General features: G+C 49.4%; 1 protein-coding gene across 1 annotated transcript; it reads left to right on the top strand.

Annotated features, from left to right (window-relative positions):
* Positions 1 to 1,216: 1,216 nt before the first annotated feature.
* On the top strand, positions 1,217 to 19,209 carry DBP (D-box binding PAR bZIP transcription factor). The gene is made up of 4 exons (XM_084805683.1): positions 1,217 to 1,653; positions 8,941 to 9,276; positions 14,154 to 14,374; positions 18,911 to 19,209. Exons 1-4 carry the CDS (start codon positions 1,491 to 1,493, stop codon positions 19,124 to 19,126), a joined length of 936 nt encoding a protein of 311 aa, XP_084661809.1. The 5' UTR covers positions 1,217 to 1,490; the 3' UTR covers positions 19,127 to 19,209.
* Positions 19,210 to 20,442: the final 1,233 nt, after the last annotated feature.

The following is a 20,442-nucleotide window of genomic DNA, read 5'->3' as shown; positions in this document are numbered from 1 at the left end:
GCTCCCATACCGCCCCATAGGAGAAGCACGCCATCCACCAAACCTACTCTTCTTTCCCATTTATTTCTCGCTGTCCCTTTAAGACCCAACTTTTTCCCTGCTCGGCTCCCTCTTCACAACACCAGCAACACGTGCCTCCCCACGTGCTCCCAGTCCTGAACAATCTCCCTTGCCCCCCTCCCCGCCTGCCGTTTCCTATTGGCCAAAACTGGGTCAGGCTCCTCCCATCCTCTCTGCTGCCATTGGCCAAATCTAGGTCAGAGCCCCACCTGCCCCATGGCAGGCGCACATGACAGAACGAGAAGGGTGGGGGGAGCAGTGTTTGCAAATCTCACGCTCTTGAGCTGCCGATTGGTGGAGAAGGACACACTAGGTTCCGCCCAGCCTGGTCGATCGGCTCCTCCCACTTCGAATGTTGCAAAAGGAGGGGGGAAAGATCGGAGGCAGTTGCAAACTGCTCTAGACTGGAGGAAAGTAACGAGTGTATTTTTTGTAATTTTATATATAAAATAAATATATATAATTTAAATGTATTGGTTGTAGCCAGAAAGCTGCAGAGAAGAAATCTGGAAAGCATTAAGATCTGCTTTCGGTTTCCCATTATTATTACTATTATTAATTATTAAGTGAAGGCGAACGAGGTCCCCCAAAACTCGGATGCCTTCATTACCAGCGGACAAGACAGTGTCCCTCCACATTCTAGAACACGGACGCGTTTGTTCCAGCCCTTCTAGGATCTGGCTGGAGGAAAACAGCCGAGGCGATCACGCTCCCTGCTGCCCATCGAGACTACGAAGTCCTTAGATAAGGGATCAAGAACTGCTGTGATTTTTGGATCTACTGTCTTTTCCGTACGCCTTGGAGAGAGCTCTCCGTAGGTCACCCGAGAACTGGTGGCTTTAATTCTGGGCTTGGAATTATATATACACCGCTCCCGAAAGGAATCTCTTTGGATCTAAGGAGATCTTTCTGGGCTCGGAAATATACTCCTCCTCCCGTTCCTTGGAGCGAACCTCTTTGGAGTTAAGGAGAGCTGATTTTTCATTTTTATTCTCTCTCCCCCACCTTTAATTTTCCTAGCCCCCCCCCCCCCCGCGCAAGGAAATATTTCTTACCCATCTTTTGGGAAGATCCTTCTCAGAGCCGGTTGGTTGCTAAATTTGGAGCGGGGCAAGACAAGGCGGGGGCCATCGCCTGCTCCCTGGAGGTTTATTTCGAGGCTGGTGGTGGAAGGAGAGAGAGAGAGATCGACCCCTTTCAAAAGCAAGCAAACCTTGAACCTCTTTTCCTATTGAGCATCTCAGTCGAAACTGTGGATCTCCCTCGGTCTCCCATTCGGGGATCTGCCGCTGCTGCTGCTTCCCACCGTCCTGTTTGCTTTTAATTTGATTCGATATCCCCTGCTCGACACCCTGCCGAAGGAAAAACCAATATATCTCCCCTGTGGGCACCTCTTGGATTTTGCTGCTGCTGCTGCTGCCGCCTTCGCCATGGCCCGTCCAGCGACTCAGAGCAGCCCGGCACCCAGCCCCATGCTCTCGTCTCCTCCTTTGGGACTAGCCAGCCCGAGTTCTGCCATGGTCAGTCTCAAGAGTCTCCTGCAGGGACCAGTCAAGAGTCCCGAACGCCGGGGGGCCAAGGACCTGGGCACATGTGAGTGACACCCCCCCATCCACCTACCCTCCTGCCTGCCCGCCCGCCTATCTCTCCTCTCACAAACAGCTTTATCTAATTCCGCCTTCCCAACCTGAAGCCCTCCAGATGTGTTGGACTACAACTCCCAGCATCCCCAGCCAGTTGTATGTAGTCTAACACGTCTGGAGGGCACCAGATTGGAGAAAGCTCATTCCATCCATCTCCAATCGATCTGTGCATTTTTGCACACAGGATGTTGTTGCTGTTTAAAACTCAGGGCCACAATAGTCTTGTGTTGTGTGTGTTTGCCCTTGAAATGACAGGGTTGTTCTTATGCCCATTTTACAGTTGGGAGAACTGAGAGGGATGCGCCCAAGGTAGCAGCTGCCATGGTTGGCAAGAGCAGAGCTTGAATCTGCACCTGCCTGGCTTCCCAACCTGGTGCCCTCCAGATGTTTTGGATGACAGTTCCCTTCCTGCACGGGGCTGAAGGGATTTGTAGTCCAAAACGACTGGAGAGCAACAGGTTAGAAAAAGCTGGGCTAGCCAATCTGTCTCCTGTGGGCTATGTTAGGTGCCTGAGTGCCTGGGCATGGCTTTTGGCCCATATGTGTCCTCCCAACCACTCTGTATTATTAGTACAGGCCTCTCTTACTCTCCTATCTGTGCCATGTCATTCCATAAATATCTATATTCAACTCCAAGTGTCTTATGGCACTTCAGGGATGAACAGATTTCTTGCAACTAAACCTTCGTAGGCTCAATCTGTTAATATATTCTGTAATGTTTTTCCACCTGCTGCCCCTTATTCTTCTGGCCTTTGACGCCATCCGTCTGTCCAATATTTGTCTATAGATACAATGTCTTTCCTATGCACGCCTGACCATATGTCTGTCCATCCTGTGCATTTTTTTTACTTCTTCATAAGCATCATTCAAGCACATCCTTCCATTCAAAATTTCAGTAACTCACTCCCTCTTAAAACAAAAAAAAGCTAAGCAAGCAAATCCACATCAAAATCAGTGAGTTGCAAAGGCCCCAGCAGGGCACTGTGGAAAAAATGAAGTCCTTCCTATGAATATATTTACTAGGCGATGGATTATGCAATGTATTTATACGCAGTGTATTTATATACTCCCATCCCACCTCCACTTCCATCCAGATGGCCTTCAAAATTGCAACATTCAGCTTGCTTTCACTTCTGCTTGGATCTGGGGATGGGAGGGGGGAGAATAAAGGGAGTGGTGCTTCTAATGCAGCATCCCCATTTCAGGTGGCCTCCATCTCACCCCACAAATCCATGCAATCTTCCCCTTCATTTTAACTACCCCTTGCACCATGAGAGTTCCCAGTGCAAGGCATTTGCCTCATCAGAAATATTGATGGACTTATTTGCAAGAATGTGCCTGTGGGCTCAGCCAACTTACATATGCATAGGGACAATTCCCTGTGTCCTTTTGGACAGGATCTTATTGAAGGTATGGAAGTGCAGGGCGGGGGAAGTGGAGTATGTTTTTGCTGGAGGGGGCTGGGAGAGCCGGGAGTTCTGGAGAAGGAGGGTAAAGGCCTCTAATGTGATAGGATGTAGGAGGAGCTAGACTGCTGGGCTGTCTGATAGAGGAATGGAGTCTTTCCCCAGCCTTGTCCCCCGCTCAACCAGATTTTTGGACGACATTTCCCAGCATTCCTGACCATTGGCCATGCCAGCCAGGGCTGATGGGAGTTGAAGTCCCGAACATCTGGAGGGCCCCAGGTTGGGGAAGGCTGATCTCTCTGCTCCCATAAGTCTATGGAGATGCTCTGTATTTTGCTGCTGTTACTGTTTTTTCTTTTAATGGAGACTTGAATTCTGATTTTCAGATTCTGGTTTGTTTCTAAGTGTGAGCCTTAAATGCCTTGTGCACCTCCTTCTGCATTTGGTAAAGCAGGCAGGCAATTTTGATAGTTGCTTAAAAATAATAATAATGGGAAAGAGTGGGTTAGGGAGGGTAAGAGAGGGGTCAGGTTTTCTGTGGGGGCTGCAGGGAGGAAGTGTCTGTCATGGACTTGGAAGGGGGTGGGAAAGAAGCGCTGTCCAAGACTGCTGGGTTGTGTTGGGAAGTGAAGTCTAGTGGGTTCCTTTGGAATGGAGACAGGAGTGTTGGGATCCAGAAGCCCTGGGTTGTGTGGAAGGAGGTGGGGGAGGAAAGAAGGGTCTTTATGAGCCGGGGGGAGGGAAGGTTTGGGAGCTAGGACTCCTGGGTTCTCACTGCTGGAGAGGTGCCAACTCATCAGGGTTTTCCAGGGTGAACCACCAAGCAGTGTTTCTGTATATGCGCGCGCACACACACATACATTCTCTCTCTCTCTGTCTCTCTCTCTCTCTCTCACACACACATCTGCTGCTGGCAGCAGTAAATCCTTTAAAGATGCACACAGCCCAGCCACGGGACGCAGCAGGAGGGAGTGAAACGTGCGGGTGCGCGCGCTCTGTAGCTTCGCCCCAGGAAACACTCTCAAAAGTCTTTTCGCACGAGTGAGTGAGCGGGCAACGAAGGGCACGGAGGGAGGCGGTGGCTGGTACATCACAGGGGCATTCAGGGTGCCACCCGGGGCAACGCCTCACAAAGGGAGGGAGGGAGAAGAGTGGCGAGAACAACCCGACCACAAGCTGGCATTTGGCTTCTGGCTGGCAGGCAGGATGGGAGGTGGACGCACCAACACTGACGGTGGGTATCTTCCTGGCACTTTCTGCAGTGACTGATAAGGGGGAAACACACATACTCCCCAGGCAGGCAGACCCGCTTGTGGGATGTGCACCACCTGGTAAGCCAAGTCAAGATTTGGGCAGTGGGAGCAGGCACCTGCAGAGCAGGTGGGTTAGGATTGTATGTGGGGTCAACTTAATGTAATATTTAAAAATGTAATGCTGATTCTCTTGCCAGCTAGACAGGCAGAGTGTATGTCTGTGTGTGTGTGTGGGGGGGTCTTGTATGTTGCACGCCCCCCACAAGAGTGCAGTGCATTCTGCATGCACAAAGTGACTGCATGTGCTCCCCCCAACCATGATTTGTTTGAGTGGGATCCAGCTTAATGTCGAGTATATGCCCTTTCCCAATGCATTTTTTTGCTTTTCATAGGAAGTGAATGGCGACCATTTCTCTTTAGAAGAGAAAGTAAACAGCTAGACTGAGAAGGTGTGAGCAGGGGGGGGGACTATATCTGCTCCTGATGCCAGCCACTAAGAACCTAGCCTGATTCTGGTTTCTGGGTTTGTGGGGTGGGTTCTTTCGCTTTGGGGTGTCTTTTTGGACACACTCCAGTGTGATATTGAACTTGATCCTATGCATGTTTACTTGGAAGTCCCCACCAAACCCAGTGGAGTTTATTCTCAGGTAAGCAAGCATACATGTGGTTGCAGCCTGAATGTCTGGCACTGGCGGTTGGGGATGCAATTTTATTATGTTCCTAGGGTGGCTCTGCAGTCTGAAAATAGTTGTCATCTTCACAACAGCTCCCGCTGAGCCTAGTGTGATTTTTGCTCCCACTGCACAGAAGAAGAAAACTGAGGCTTGAGACATGGTAGCTTCTTTGACTGGTCCCTAGTGGAGCCAGGATTTGCAGACAAGTCTTACAGCTCTGTATCTAGCTTTATTTCATTAGGACAGAGCTGGCCATGGTGAACAGGAGGCACAGTCAATGATTAGTTGGGGCAGGGCAATCGTTGGAAGTGGTGAGAGGGGTTGTGAAGAATCAGTCCACTTAAGGACTTCTGGGAGGATTTCTGTCCTGAAAGTCAGACTAGAGATATTTTAAATAAAATAAGGGTGCAATCCTATGCATGTTTAGAAAGAAAAACGTCCTACAATTCCCAGCATTCCCCAGCCAGCCATGCTGGGAGTTGTAGGGCTTTTTCCTGTCTAAACATGCATAGGATTGCACCCTAAATAAATTAAGAATCAGGGCTAGAGGCAATGGTGACAGAATGCTTCTAATATTATTTATGTACTATATTCTACATATTTTATAGAATTTCATCAGTGTTCTCTGTGTGCCATGTTCTTTGCAATCGTTTATCCCCTTTATCATCGCAATAGACTTGTCAAGGCAGTTCATTATTACTCCCATTTTACAGATGGGGAAAACTGAGGCTGAAGAACTTGCCCAAGGCTGCCCTGGTGAGTCCAGTGGCTGAGCCAGGATTTCAACCAATACCTTGCAGCTGCCAGCTTCTAACACATGATCCTTCTGAGTGACACTGACTTTTTGGTGGTAGTTGTTGTGGCGGCGTGTTTGCACTGGAAGAACAGGGGAAGAGAGAGAATGACCTGGGATAAATCAGAGCAGGGCAGCTGTCCGGGATAGGGAGTCATGTGCAGGTTTAATTCAGACGGTCTATGGGGTGTTGTGGGTGACTCGCCCAGTTTCGGGGCGCCAGGCTAGTGTCGCCACAGCCTGTCAGCTGGGCCCGGACTTCTCTTCCACGTGTCCAGGCAGAGTCAGGGCTCAGGTATGGGGCGCCACTCCCAGGGCTGCCTGAGCCTCGTGCGGTGGGTTGGGCACTTTAAGGAGAATCTTGGCCTGTAAATCACACTACCCTCAAGGCTTGAGAGGCCTAGGTGAGGTTGGCAGCCAGAGCTCTGCTGGAGTGCATGGGAGAGTGAGGTCTCCTGAGCTGGAGTGAGGTCTCTTGGCAAAACAGGGGCCGGGGCTGGGGGACTGGGATTATGGGAGAAAAGGCAGTGTGTGGGGGGGTCCTAATTAAATCCACATTTCCCACCCCAACCCCAGTTTTAGCCAAATCATGCACGCCTGACTCAGTAGCCTTCTAGAAACAGTAGTAGGCCATCGTGAAAGGTAAGGGGGGATTGGGTCTGTCTCCCTGCTCAGTAATGTTAGTGCTGTGAGGGAGTTGATCTGGGCCTTCCCCAAAGTGGCACTGCCCTCCCCCCCAGATGCATTCGATGACAACTCCCTGCTGGCTGGGGCTGATGGGAGTTGTAGTCCCAGTGCATCTGGAGAGCACCAGGTTACGGGGGGGGGGTTAACTAAGAACTGGGAAGGCCTGGAACTTCTGGGTCCTTTATTGTGGGTTGAGTGAGGGTAAGGAGAGAGCCGTGGAAGCTGGAATCTCCGGGATTTCCCCCTTGCTGTTTGACTCTCTCTGTGTTGGGGTGGGTGGAGAATCAGCACCTTTGAATGCCAGCGCAGTAAAGATCTCAGTTGGATATGCCTCCAAACAGCACTGAGTGCGCTCATGTGCACACAGACACCAGGGCCACCCTGTGGCTGCCGCCCTGCCCAGGCCAAGAAGTGATAGAGGGCTAAAGGGATTCAGGCAGGCAAATGGGCCGAACGAGCTCCGAGGGAGCAGGAGAACCCAGTCAAGCGTGGCTGAGCACAGGGTCAGCTAGGGTGAGGCAACCGCTCACGTTTTGCTGGTGAACGGTGCACAGATGTCCCAGGCTAGAGAGAGAGCGATGGGGCCTGGGCAAGTTCTGGCAGCATCCTCACCTCCTCAGGAAGCTGTCTCTTGAGTTTCAAAACTATCAGTCCCCATACAGAGCATCGATCTTCTAATTTGGGACCATGAAAAAGGAGTGTTCTGTTTCAGCAGAATCGTGTGATCTGCTTGGAGCCCTTCAACTATAAGAATGTAAGGAACCACTAAATCCATATGCACTGGGCCACCCAGTCCATGAAGATGCACATTCCTGGAACATGGGAAGCTGCCGCATAGCAAGTCAGACCCTTGGTCCATCTAGCCCAGTATTGTGGATACTGACTGGCAGCGGCTCTTCAGGGTTTCAGGCAGGAATGTTTCCAGCCCTATCTGGAAAAGCGGGGGATTGAACCGGGGGCCGTCTGCATGCAAAGCAGGTGCTCTACCACTGAGCCACCGCCCTGCATGGAAACACATAGTGCAAGGATGTGATAGTCCATTCAGCATGGCTGGCTGGACATGCTGGGCATTGTAGTTCAGTAACGCTGGAAGGTACGTCATGCGCAGGCCAAGTAGTGCTTTGCCCAGGGCTCTTGAAAGTCCCGCATTGCCTGGGGTTGCATTGCATGCCCACAGCCAAACCTGTACACATGAGTCTTGGTGATCTGACAGTCATCAGCCCCCAAATCACCTTCCCCACCCCACACCCCACGCCGTGGGATCTATTGCTGTTCCACTTGCAAAACTCTTGCTGCCCACTGACTCAATGATTATTTTATTTTTGTACACTGGACAGGAAAGTGGTCTCATGGACAGATAGGTAATCTGTGCATCTGCCTTCACCAGGTAATCTGAATAATCGCCTTTATTGATTTAGCACTGTGCTAAGGATTACATGCACACAAATGCACACTCGTAAGTTTCGACAGCACAGTGCTTCCTGGCACGCACTTTTTACATACCACTAGGCACACCTCCCAGAGAACCAATTGAGCTTTGACTCCTTCAGCTTTACTCCTCTTCTGTAACTAGACCCAGGATGACTTTTGGCAAGGATAGTTTGTCAATCAAAAGCTCCTGCTTTGTATTTACCTTTCTGAAATCTCGTTGAGGCCTTCACATTACAGAAGTAGAAATGGAGATGATGGCAGAAACGGTAACAAAAAACGATACTGGATTGAAGTTTCATGCATTGGAGCCAGCTTTCTGCTTCTGGAGAGGTAGTTTTCAGATTAGGGCAGGCCCATGCATTTGTACTAAAACCATACTTGGTTCCCTATAAAGTGAATTCTTTTCTTTAACTACTTTGGCTTAACCCTTAAATCCTCCTTCCCAACTGTAACAAAGCCTAAATACTTGTAGCTGCATTTGCTTGCCTCCCCCTTCCCTCTCCTTCACTTGTCTTCCTCACTTCTGATTGTGAGCTGTTTGGGGCAGGGGCTTTTCCTTTCTTTCGTACAAAACTGTGTAAGGCACCATATGTGCTGATAGTGTTGTAGTAGTAACAAGTAATACTGTTCGATTATATTGATCATATTAATAACATTCTGCTCTTTTAACAAAAATGTAATTGTTCTTGGGAAGAGCATAAAAAATACTGAGTCCCCTTCCTTGATGACTAAGAGGTTTTTATCAGTGATTTTGATATGGTTTCCAGGTTCTCCACTGGTCCCTAACTGGCAAATCTCAAATTTTCCACATTTAAAAGCATGGATGTGAAGTCTTTCAGGTCTAGCTGCCTAGATTCTCACTTCCCACCTTGCTTCCTGCCTCTTTCTGGTTGGATTGCACTAGAACCCCACTCTTAAGATGTTTCTCATTCGATAACTGTTGCTTCTTAATCCAAGTTTTCCCTTCCTGACCCCCTTTCTGCTCCACTGCAGGTGTTATCAAAGACAAGGAACGCAAGATGGAGGATGACGTGAACATTTCGCGACCGGGGCACTGCGCATACCTGGGCTCCCTTCTGTGGGAACGCACTCTGCCCTACAATGAGATTGAATACGTCGACTTGGATGAATTTTTGCTGGAAAACGGCTTGCCGCCAAGTCCAGCCCATCAACCCTTTTCGCCAGGCAGTCAGCCCACAGCCTCACCTTCCAGTGGGGTCGTGGTGGACCTTAGTCGTCCGGCTTCTTGTGCATCTTCGTCTTCCGTCTGCTCGTCATCTGGCGAAGGCCTGGTGGGTAGCGATTACGACCACCACTCCAGCAAGACAGGTAAACTGTGCTGTACATTGGGTGAGAGGGTGAGGGGCAGGGCAAAGGGCGAAGGTGTAGTTGCTGACTTTAGTGGTTCTCCCACTTTCTGGAAGTGGTTCTTGAAGGAGCTGTGTCAACATTTTTCTTTAATTAAAAAAAAGTCAGCTTTTTCTCCAGACTTCATGCATTACTTTTTGGGGGTGTTAAACCTATCATGTTCTAATTGTATTACTCCAAGTGCAAAATTTGGCTTACCTTTTTGGATATTTTGGGGGCTCAATGAACACACTAGCCTGGATATAAGAAGTGTTTGTAGCACCCTCCCTGATTGCAAGGAATAAAGGCGGTTTCATGCCCTCTCCCTGGTTGCAGAGAGAATTGACAGTTTCTAATCTCCCTGATTACAAGTAGCTTTCAATGCCAACCTCTGGTTGCAAAGGTAATGGCAGCCTTCTCCTCTAGTGCTTCTAATCTCCACCCCAGTTTAATTATCTGTTCCCCTCCCTTGTTGCTGAAATAATTGTATATCTAGCACACACGTGCGCGCACACACACACACTTGCAAAAAGGCAATATACAAAGGAAAAACAAATGTTGATCTTGATTGCAAGAAAAGATTGTTTTTAGTCCCCTCCTGGTTTGTGGAGGGTAGATGCTTACCTAGCTAGATTACAAATATTTGGAATTTCAATAGTACTTCCAATGCACTTTTGTTGTTGAGAACACAGGAGAAGGAATCTTATGGAATAGTTTGGGAGCAATTGATGCTGTAGCGTTGTTGAAGCCAAGCCTGTATGGAATTTGTCAATCCCTTGGATGGGAACTCCATGTTACAATCAGATTGGATACATTAAAAAGAGTACATGGGAAGGGATGCTATTTTATACAGTAGAATGATAAAGATGTGCAAATGAATGCTTATGGTTTCAGTACTGGCCATATGTGTTATTTTAAACTTTAATGAGTTTGAATGACTAATGCTTTTGAGATGGTTGCGGGGGGGATTCATATTGCTCATCTTGGAAGGAGGATTCCCACCCACCCTTGCTTCTAAAACTAATTTTCCATTACTTGAAAATGTTTGAAGCTTTCCCTGAAGCTGAAATATATTTTCAAACTCTCTTTGGTTGCAATAATATTCAGACTTTTTTGCTACGTGAAGTATGTATATTTTGATTCCCAGTGGGAGGGTAGAGGGTGTGGTGTGATTTGCTTTTCCCACCACTTATGGAGGCTTGGGTTGAGTATCTTACACCATCTTTTGAATGTGAAAGTTACCTACCCGTTTTCATTCTGAATGACCCTTTTCTGCTTTCATTTAGAGTCGTGGTTTTGATGCAGTTTGAGAAGGAGGGTGGATGTCATGAGATGTTTGGGTTTTGTTTGAAACACAGTTGGGAGTCTAAGCGCTTGTGGTTATGGAGACAAATATCGGGAAAACAAGTTAGTGGGACGACTTGACTCCATCCTTAGTGAATTACATGGCCCCAATGATCCGCACTCAAGAAGTTATTCTCACACCAGCGGTGCACCGAGTTGACTCCCAGCAATGGTAACTCGTCAGTCAAACAGTGGGCTGTGTGCCCACTGATGTCACAGCGTGATGTAATTAAAAAGGAATGATGTCATCCACAGATACAGATTTGGTACATTTGGGTAATTCCTCTTAAACCGCAACGCTTGGCAGTATATGAATGGACTCCCACCCTGTGAACCCTATTTCTCCCCAACTTCATTCTTTCTCCCCTTCCGCCTCACTAACTCACCTAGCTCCATTCTAAACAGGGAACCCAGAAATCCTGGCTCCCCAACTTTCCATCCTTCCCTTCAAGGTAACCATGTTTGCTACTCCTCCCAGAGATGTAATCCAGACCTCTGGACTCTCAACCTTTTCCTCACCTCTCCGAACTAGTAGCCATTGCTCCCTGGGCAGAGAACCCTGGATTCGTAAATGCCATTGCTAACAACACTCCTGCCATCTCTCCAAATCTCTAGTTCTTCAGTTCCAGAGAAGCCAATAATCCCAAATACCAATAGCCCAGCCTTGCCCAACCTGGGGCCCTCCAGATGTGTTAGACTACACCTCCCAGCCAGCTGGGGCATGCTCAGTGTTGTAGTCCAACGCCTCTGGAGCAGTCCTGGATTCTCTTGCTTGTATACCAGTCACTAGATCTCCCAGCCTCCTGGGTACCAAGGCACACCCTGCCCCCACTTAGCCACATTCACACACCAGAGACCCTGCCGCACCCTCCCCCCCGGCCCGCCCAATAATCCACTAGATGCCCCTTTTCCTTTCCGAAAGCCCAGAAGTCCTGCATACGATTGCCCACCTATCCCCCCCTCCCATTCCAAATCAAAGGATTGCCCCTCCCCCAATCCCAGAGAACCCAGGAATCCTAAGTACCAAGTGTGCCCCCCATGCTTGCTTTAGACCCCTCCCCAAGAGGAAATCCTGGGTACCAGCACTGGATATCTCCAGGGGCACAGGCTTCCCTCCCCGCTCTGGGGGGCGCACTCCGAAGCGTGGAGGAGGCCAGCAGCGTCCCCTCCCCTCACGCCTACCGGAACGCGTCTGTGCCCGAAGCCGAATGCTTCCATGCCTGAATACTGACAGTGCCCCCCACCCCACGCTGGCTGTAGACCCCTCCCCGAGAGGGAATGCGGGACACTAGCACTAGGCGCGTCCCCCCGCCCCGCCTCGCCTCGCCTCGCCTCCCTTCCAGAGCATCCCGGGGGGCAGGCTTCCCTCCCCCTTCCTGGGGCGGCTTCTGAGCATGGAGGAGGAGGAGGAGGGGGGGGGGGCTGCTGGGCCCGTCATGCCAGGCGGCTGCGGGGAATCCCGGGCTGTTGCTGTTGCTGGGCTGCCGCTGCTGCACGGGGCTCCTGGCTTGGGCTGCTCCCGCCTGGGAAGGCCGGCGGCGCGGCGCGGCGGCGGCGGCGGCAGCCAGTCTCGTGTCTGCGCACGGAGCCGCCTGTCCCCGCTCACGTTCCTCGGCCTGCTTCCGCGAACACATGTCGCTCGGCTCGGCTCCGGCGCTGGCTGCCAGCTGGCAGCCTGCCCCCTTCCGCGGGGCGGGGCCCGCGGGCACGTGGGGCTGCGGTGTGAGGCCGGGCGCGGGCAGGCGGGGCCTCCGCCCGCGCGTGAGCGCGCGCGCCCCAGCTGGGCAGTTCCAGCAGGTTAGGACCGGGGGCGGGGGAGCCGGGGGGGCGGGAAGGGGTAGGATGAGGGCTCCTGGGTTTTGCAAGGGGGTCTAGTGCGGGGGGGGGGAATAGAATTTATGGGGGCTCTAGTTTGGGGGAGACAGGACTCTTGGGCTCTCGCGGGGGGGCTCTCCGGGCTGCGGGAAGGGAGCCAGGATGCCTGGGTTCTTCAAAGAAGGGAGTTCAGCAGTGAGGGGGCGGGGCGGGGCGGGGCGCAACAATTGGGGGGAAGGTGTGTGTATGGGGGTGGAATCTAGGTAGAGGAGGGCTGTGAGGTAGGACTCCTGGGTTTTCCAAGGAGGCAGGAATGTGTGTGTGGGGGGGGGTGAGCGAGGACTCCCGAGCTCTTCGAGGGAAGGGTCTAGTAGTGGGTGGTTGTCAGAAGGAGCCTGGACTTCTGTATTCGTCAAAGGAGAGGGGTCTGGTAATAGGCTTGGGGGAAGAGGAAGCACTGTTAGGTTCTCGAAGGAGAAAGGGATTTAGTGTGGGACTCAGGCATTCTTTTGAGCAGTGGAACCTAGTGGGGAGGGGGTCTCCGCCCCAGGATGCGGGTCTCCAACCCAGGATGGGGGTCTCCAGGGGGAGAGAGATCTAGTTGTGTGTAAGGGGAGAAGGGATGGGACTCCTCTGAGGGTTCGGGGGGGGGGGGATGAGTGTGGGGAAAGCTGCCTAGATCGTGACTTCTCTGAGGTTAAGAGGAGCCATGGGGAGCCAGGATATCTGAAGGGAAGATTTTAGTGATGAGGGAGAACCCAGATTATTCTAGTGTGAGGGTTTGAGTGGTGGGTGTCGAGACTCTATATACCTGGCTTCTTAGGGGATTTGCCAGGTTTACTTACGGTGCAATCCTTTGCATGCTTAGGCAGAAAAAATCCTACAACTGGCTGGGGACTGGTGGGAGTTGTAGGGGTTTTTTTTCTGTTTAAACATGCATAGGATTGCACCCTTATTAGGTTAGTGTTTCCTGGCCTCGCTCATGCACACTTATCTTGGGCAAATCCTGACAACCTACATCTCCAAGTAACCCTTTGCGCATGGAGGGAGAGTCCTTTCCCTCCTCTAGCCACCCAATAATAAGCCCCACCCTTTGCCACATCTCCTTATTTCTCCAGGTGGTGGCCCCTGGTAAGCTTTCAAAGCAGCTATCACATGGCTGGTGGTTGTCAGAATCCACTCTCGCTCATGCCTGTTTCCCCCATCTGTTAAACATTTAACAGATTTGCCAGGCCCACGTGGCTGGCTGGACGCTGCAGACAGCACAGTGCTGTTCCCAAAACAGGTTTGTGATGCTGTTTAATCCTCAGAAATTTGCCACCCCCCTCAGCCTGTCTTTAATCCTCATGGTGGGTGCAGCTGCAGCTGGCTGAGTAGCATGAAGCCATGTGTCCCCAATTCACCCATTCTTGTTGTCAGGACGCATGCCCTGTTGCCCTGTTCCTCCCCACAAAGTCCTTTAGCCACCTTCTTGGAGGGCTTTGCAGAGAAAAGAAAGATGTCAGGATGGATACCTAAAGGGTGTGTGCATGTGTGTGTTTAAGCTTACAAAGGACTCTGTAGGGATCATGAGGAAGAGAAGGAATGGGGCAGACAGGCCTGCACTGCAGATAACCTACCTGGGTCCTGCTGCTGCCCTCTTGTGGCTCCTTTTTGCATAAAACTCACCTGAATTTCTCCTGCCTCCTCACCTCCCTCAGGACCCATCACACCTGTGTCCCGGAGCACGCCGAGCCCGGTGGACCCTGAGGCAGTGGAGGTCCTCATGAACTTTGACCCTGACCCTGCTGACTTGGCGCTGTCTAGCATTCCAGGACACGAGACTTTTGACCCCCGCAAGCATCGGTTCTCTGAGGAGGAGCTCAAACCCCAACCCATCATGAAAAAGGCACGGAAGATACAGGTTCCAGATGATCAGAAGGTGAGATTGGAGCAAATACATACAACCCATCCCACCCACCCACCCTCCTGCTGCTGCCACCACCATTTCCCAACTCTAGCTTCCTTGCCTCTGATTCAGAGACTACACCCAGGGGGTTTATGTCCTTGATGATTTTTAGGAGACACTTGCTTTAATCTCTCCTCTCTCTCTCTGTCTCTCCCCCCCCCCCGCCCGCCCGCCCGCCCGCCCCAATGTAATTGAAACAATTTGGATGTATTTAAAAAAATACATGGGCATTTATACCTGTGTTTAAAATCAAACTCAATAAATACAAATATAAATTGCAACAAAAACTAACAGCAAACCTAACAAGAAAAACAAACAGCGTTATAAACACTGTTAGTTTTTTATTTAATACATTTATATCCCACTTTTCTTCCAAGGAGCTCAAAGCAGTGTACTTCTCACATGCATGCCCTCATTTTGTCCTCACAACAAACTTGTGAGGTAAGCTAGGTGGAGAGATGGTAGCTAACCCAATGAGCCTCATAGCTGAGTGAGAATTTGAACCCAGGTCTTCCTAGTCCAACTACTACACTGCACTGGCTCAACAGAAGACTGATTGATTTGAACAGGTTGAGAAATTTCAAATGGGATTGAACAGCTTGGGGAATTGAATTTATTATTACTTTTATTATTTATTAAAATACTTGTATGCCACTTTCCAGTTGTTCAGAGCAATTTACATAAGAATTAAACGAACAAACCTAAATGCAGTGGTCTAACCTTTAGTTTTATTGGTTGGCAATTATATACTGAAATTTAGTACAATATAAATAAACCCCAAAAAACAAACGGTTTAAAGAGGGGTTGAAACACGTACACCTGACTGAGGCAACATAAACTGGTCACCTGGGGACAAGGGGCTAGGAACAACCTTGACAGCATGAGAGCTGTGCTGGATCAGACCACAGGCCATCGAGCTCAGCATTCTGTTCACACAGTGACCAAGCAGATGCCATATGGGAAGCCCGCAAGAAGGACATGAGTGCAGCAGCATCCTCCCGCTCATGTTTCCTGACAGTGGAGTAATACAGCCTTCGTGATTAGTAGCCATTGATAGCCTTGTCTTCCCGTGAGGAATGTGGTAACATAGGCAGCTGCCTTGTACTAGCTCTGTTTATTTGTCCATCTCGCCTGGCACGCGCGCACATACAAGTTCAATCAGGTAATCTACGCTGCTCCATGGGAATTTAGTTGAATGCATGTGGAAGGAATATTGAACAAATAAATGTTAACTGGCCAGTCAGTAAGGGCAATTTGAGCAAAGAAGTCTCATCAGCAACCACAGGTGTGATAGTTTGTGGGGCAGGGGGTTGTTTTCAGACTTCCTTCCCTGCAGGGACCATTTTCCACATGAACCTCTGTGCTTTGTAGAAAGGATGAGGGGCATCCCAACCTACCTCACAGGGTTGTTGTTGTGAGGATACAACGGTGAGGAGGAGGATAATGTAAGCCGCCTTGAGTTCCTTGCGAGAGGGAGAAAGGCGGGGTATAAATGCAATAAATAAATAAATAAAAATCTTCTAGGCTGCACCATCAGTTTATCTGGAGAGTTGGTCAGGCATTTACGCCTCACCGTTGCCTTGCGTGGATTGATAATCCAGCCTAAAATGCCCTACTCTTGCTGCTGCACACTTCCAGGGAGGGTCGGTGGTGGTGAGCAGGCTGCCTTTCAGGAAGGCTGGTCTGCCATCAGTGATCTTGTGCAGCCTTGCCCGCAACCTGGCACCTTCCAGATTTGTTGGACTACAACTCCTAGCATGCCCCAGCCCTAGCATTCTAGGGGTATGCTGGCTAGGATATACTGGGAGTTGTGGTCCAACACATCCGGAGGGCACCAGGTTGGGGAAGGCTGATCTTGTGTAATGGGACACAGATTTCACAAATGTAGTTTTTGTCACAATACACACGCTACGTGTATTTGATGATGATTTTTAATGTGGTGTGAGTACTGTGTGTGCTGTTTATCTATTGGAGGTGGTCCTTTTGTGAATCTGGGTGTGCGTGTGTGAGAGAGAGAGAGAAAGAGCACATGGTATTATACTATTAAAGGTTCTGGAGTTTTTCTAATGGCCACGATGGCTACCTTTGCTTTTTGTGTAACTAATAGGATTTTTTGTTTTAATTTTTGCATATGAGGACCAAACTGTAGACCAGATAGATGTTGGAGACCCATGAGCGGCTCACTCTCATTTTCTAAACTGATTTTAAAAAATACTTGAATCAGGACCACAACACTAGCGGAGTGGGGAGAGTTAATTCTCCTCCCCTGGAGCTGCTGCTTACCCCACTGGGGGCAAACATAGATTTTTCCACTTACAGGGCAGATGGAATCTTGGGAGGGGGAATGTATCAGGAAAGCTTCCTGAGGATCAGGTTTAGCCCCTCCCCCCCAACACCATGGCCCCAGTCCAAACCCACTCCCACAGCTGCTTTTAAAGAGAGGAGAGTTTTGATCATGGATATCCAGCATCCTGTCTACCTTAGCCCCGATTGTGTCTGTCTGGAGGGTTCTTTTGTGGTTTGTTTTTCCAAAGTGCAGGCATTTGGGGCGAGTGGGTTGGATCCAGGCTTGGTCATACTTTGAGTCGTCCCATTGAAATCAATGGGGCTTAAAGCCTACTCTTACGTATGACTAAGTGTGGATCCAACCCAATGAATGTGTGTTTGGAGTTAAGCAAGGGTTTTTTATGTGTCTGTTGAAGAGTGACAGTATTATGAGTCGCGTTCCTTCTGGGGAACGCGTTGTCAGTGTGAACCTATTTTCTGAGCCCATAGGTATGCATGATTATCTGGCACTGTGTGCCTCTTTGAAGGAGAGTAGAGCATGTGTGCATGTGTGTGTATTTTGGAAAGTGATGACACAAAAGGGTGTCTGTGCAAGACTCTGCACATGTTTTTCAGGATTTATATGCTTGCCTTTTGGGAACGTGCCTGTCCATCAGAGATTCCAAAACAATACCTTGGCAGCATAAGGAGATGGCTAGCCTTTTTTTTTTTTTTAAAGAACTGTATCTTAGTCTTAATCCAGAAGCCTTGCCCCCAGGCCTCAAATACAGGAGAAGTTCAGAAGCAATAGAAGGGTAGCCTGTATATGCTCAGATGTGCTCATCTATGCAGCCACTGAGAACAATTCCAGCAAATGGGATTTAGCATGAAAGCAGAAATGAACCAGAGGCACCAAAATGCACTTGGGGAGATGGTTTGTGACATTTATATCCTATCCTTCCTGTAATGAGCCTATGACAGTCTCCATTCCATTTTATCCTTACAACAAGTGTGGGATCCTCCCAGACTGGGAGGCAGTGGCTGGTCCAAGGTCACTCTCTGAGCTTTATGAAGATTTGAACTTGGGTCTCCTTGGTCCAACACTCTGTCCACTATGCCACACTGGGCTAAATGGTGCTGGAATCCTGGGCCAGTTCATCTTTTGTTTTGTGCCACCCGTTTCCCCCAGTCCGCCCATTTGGTTTAGTTAGAATCAGCACAGTCTCCATAACAGGAGTGATGAACCTCAGGCTTGGGTACCAAATCCAGCTCTCTGGGGGTCCCCAGATAAACACCCTCCCATCCCATTTCCCCTGCCGCCAATCATTTCACAGTTTCCTAGCTTTGGGGCAGTTTCTTCCCCCTTCTAAAAGGTTGAAATGCCTCTCCTAAGGCTCAGTGACTGGCAGTAAGCGTTAAGCTATAATATGCGGGGGTGGGGGGTGTTCGGTTTCTTGTATTTTTAGCCCCACCCCCTTTGCCCTCAGCCCCACCCCTGGAATGTGGCCCCCAAGAACTTCTCCAAAATTGATTTAGGCCCATGGGCTGAGAGAGATTCAGCACCCCTTCTCTATAGGGAGCTTCTTGACATCAGGTGCAAAACCTCCCCACAAACTCAAAAACCAGCACACCCCAAAAAATCCTCCTTTAAGGGGAAAAAACTCTCTTAAGAACAACAGGTAGCAGATCTGCCAGTCGGCCATCAAAGTTAGTAGCCTTCCTGCTGGCGCAAGCCTCTGTTAGAAGCCCAGAATGTGGTCTGGAGGCCATGGATGGATGGAGGGACCATCTGAGAATCGTGTGCCTTCAGATCCTTGGATGAACGCTGGGATATCAAGATAAAAAAGAAAAAGAAGCAACTGTTCACAAGCCTACTCTGGAACTGTGCTTGGTAGCATATGATAGGTTTTGTATCGGGTCATGGGATATTGTTTGGATATATGTGTGCATATGTGTGTCTGCTGTCTGTTGATAATGTTTGTTGCTAAACTGTTTTTATAGTATGTGCAATATTGTACTGTTTTAAGGTTTTTAATCTTTGTAAACTGCCCAGAGAACTTTGGCTATTGGGTGGTATAGAAATGTAAGACATGACACGATATGAAATACTTGTGTGTATAGATTGTGTGAAGCACAGGTGAAGCATGAGCACTGGCGTTTTCTGGGACGCCGTATTTGTGTTTTGTTTTTTCTCTGACCTGCTGTTTTGTTTCTTCTCTTCTGCCTCGCGTTCTGTTGGGCCAGGATGAGAAATACTGGAACAGGAGGTACAAGAACAATGAGGCAGCGAAGCGCTCGCGGGATGCCCGCCGCCTGAAAGAGAACCAGATCACCGTCCGGGCGGCCTTCCTGGAGAAGGAGAATGCTGTCCTGCGCCAGGAAGTGGCTAACATCCGCCAGGAACTGACCCGCTACCGCAGCATCCTCTCCAAGTACGAATCGCAGCACGGCACCTTGTAAAACCTGCGGCAGGGATGTTGCGCTCTTCTCCACCGTCTCGCCACTGAGGTGGTGGGACCACCCTGGTTTTTCAACCCTGACCCCCGTCTTCCCGAACCGGGCAAACAAATATTCAAACAGATGTTTGGAACGAGGGGACAGGTCCAAGGCGAGCGATTCCCACATGTGGAGACTACCATGGTCCAGGTACACGACAGAAGGGATAAGACTTCCTGGGTTGGCTCGTGCTGACCCTCACCAAGAAAGGGGCGGTGAACTTCGAGATGTTGAACTGGGCATTGTAGGCACATGGAACACACCGTGAACACACAAGGGTTCTGTAGCGCGCTGGAAGATGTATTGCACACACATGCAGACACACACACATACTAGAGTTTGGCTTGTTGGCAGACTTTTCTATCCGAAGGGCAGAATTCAGTCGCAGACTTCCACTTCTGCTCACCTCTGTCATATGTGGCATTTGGGTCACTGACACGGCTGGCCCAGGAGGCATCGGGCGTGTCAGGGTGCCTGGGTTCGTTCTCTCTCTCCCTTCTGACAGCAGGTGCATCTTTTTTCTGCAGATGTTTGCACACAGCAATCCCTTGCTCATCTCACCTGTTGACTCTTTGTCAGAGGTGGTGGTTAAGGACATGAAAGGCACCCAGATACAAATGTGGGTGTGGAACTCAGGTGTTCTGGGTTCCCATCTCAGCCCATCGAACCACTATGCCCTGCCATGCCCTTCATGAGAGAACCCAGGAGTCCTGGCATCCTGAAAAGAAGACAGGAGCGTTTTCTTCCTTTGGACACTAGTAAACGTCATAACTTTTCTTCTGCCTATGAAATGCCAAATTAGAAAAACAAACGGGTTGCACACTCATATTTTTCCACAATTGGATGAATGGGGCTTTGTGTCAGAAGGCAGGTGTAGGGGTTACTAGTTGAATTATTATGATTATCTTATTATACCTATTTTTAGTTAAAAGGCAAGTGATGGTTTCTGTTCCCCCTCTGCCTTCCTCACGTTTTGTGTCCAGCACTGTCTGATGTTGTCATATGTACAGAAGCTAAAAACAAACACAAAACCTCATTGGTGACCCTCCATAAATATGAACATATATATAAATATATACACATATATATATATATATAAATTTCTTCTTTTGTAAAACAAACTATATATATATATATATATATACATATATATATGTATGTATGTATGTATAGGCTCCAGGAGAGACTTGAGAGATTAAACTATGCTCTTCTATTGGGGAAAGGATGGTTCTTTCGTACAGAAAGGGAATGGGGGAATATGGTCTTTTTATCTCCTTTGG

The sequence above is a fragment of the Heloderma suspectum genome, chromosome 6 (assembly GCF_057233095.1).
Source record: "Heloderma suspectum isolate Gila_16-S chromosome 6, 16-S_ref, whole genome shotgun sequence".
Taxonomy (NCBI): Eukaryota; Metazoa; Chordata; class Lepidosauria; order Squamata; family Helodermatidae; genus Heloderma; species Heloderma suspectum.
Note: the sequence above shows the minus strand (reverse complement) of the source record. Positions and strands in the feature narration are given on the sequence as shown.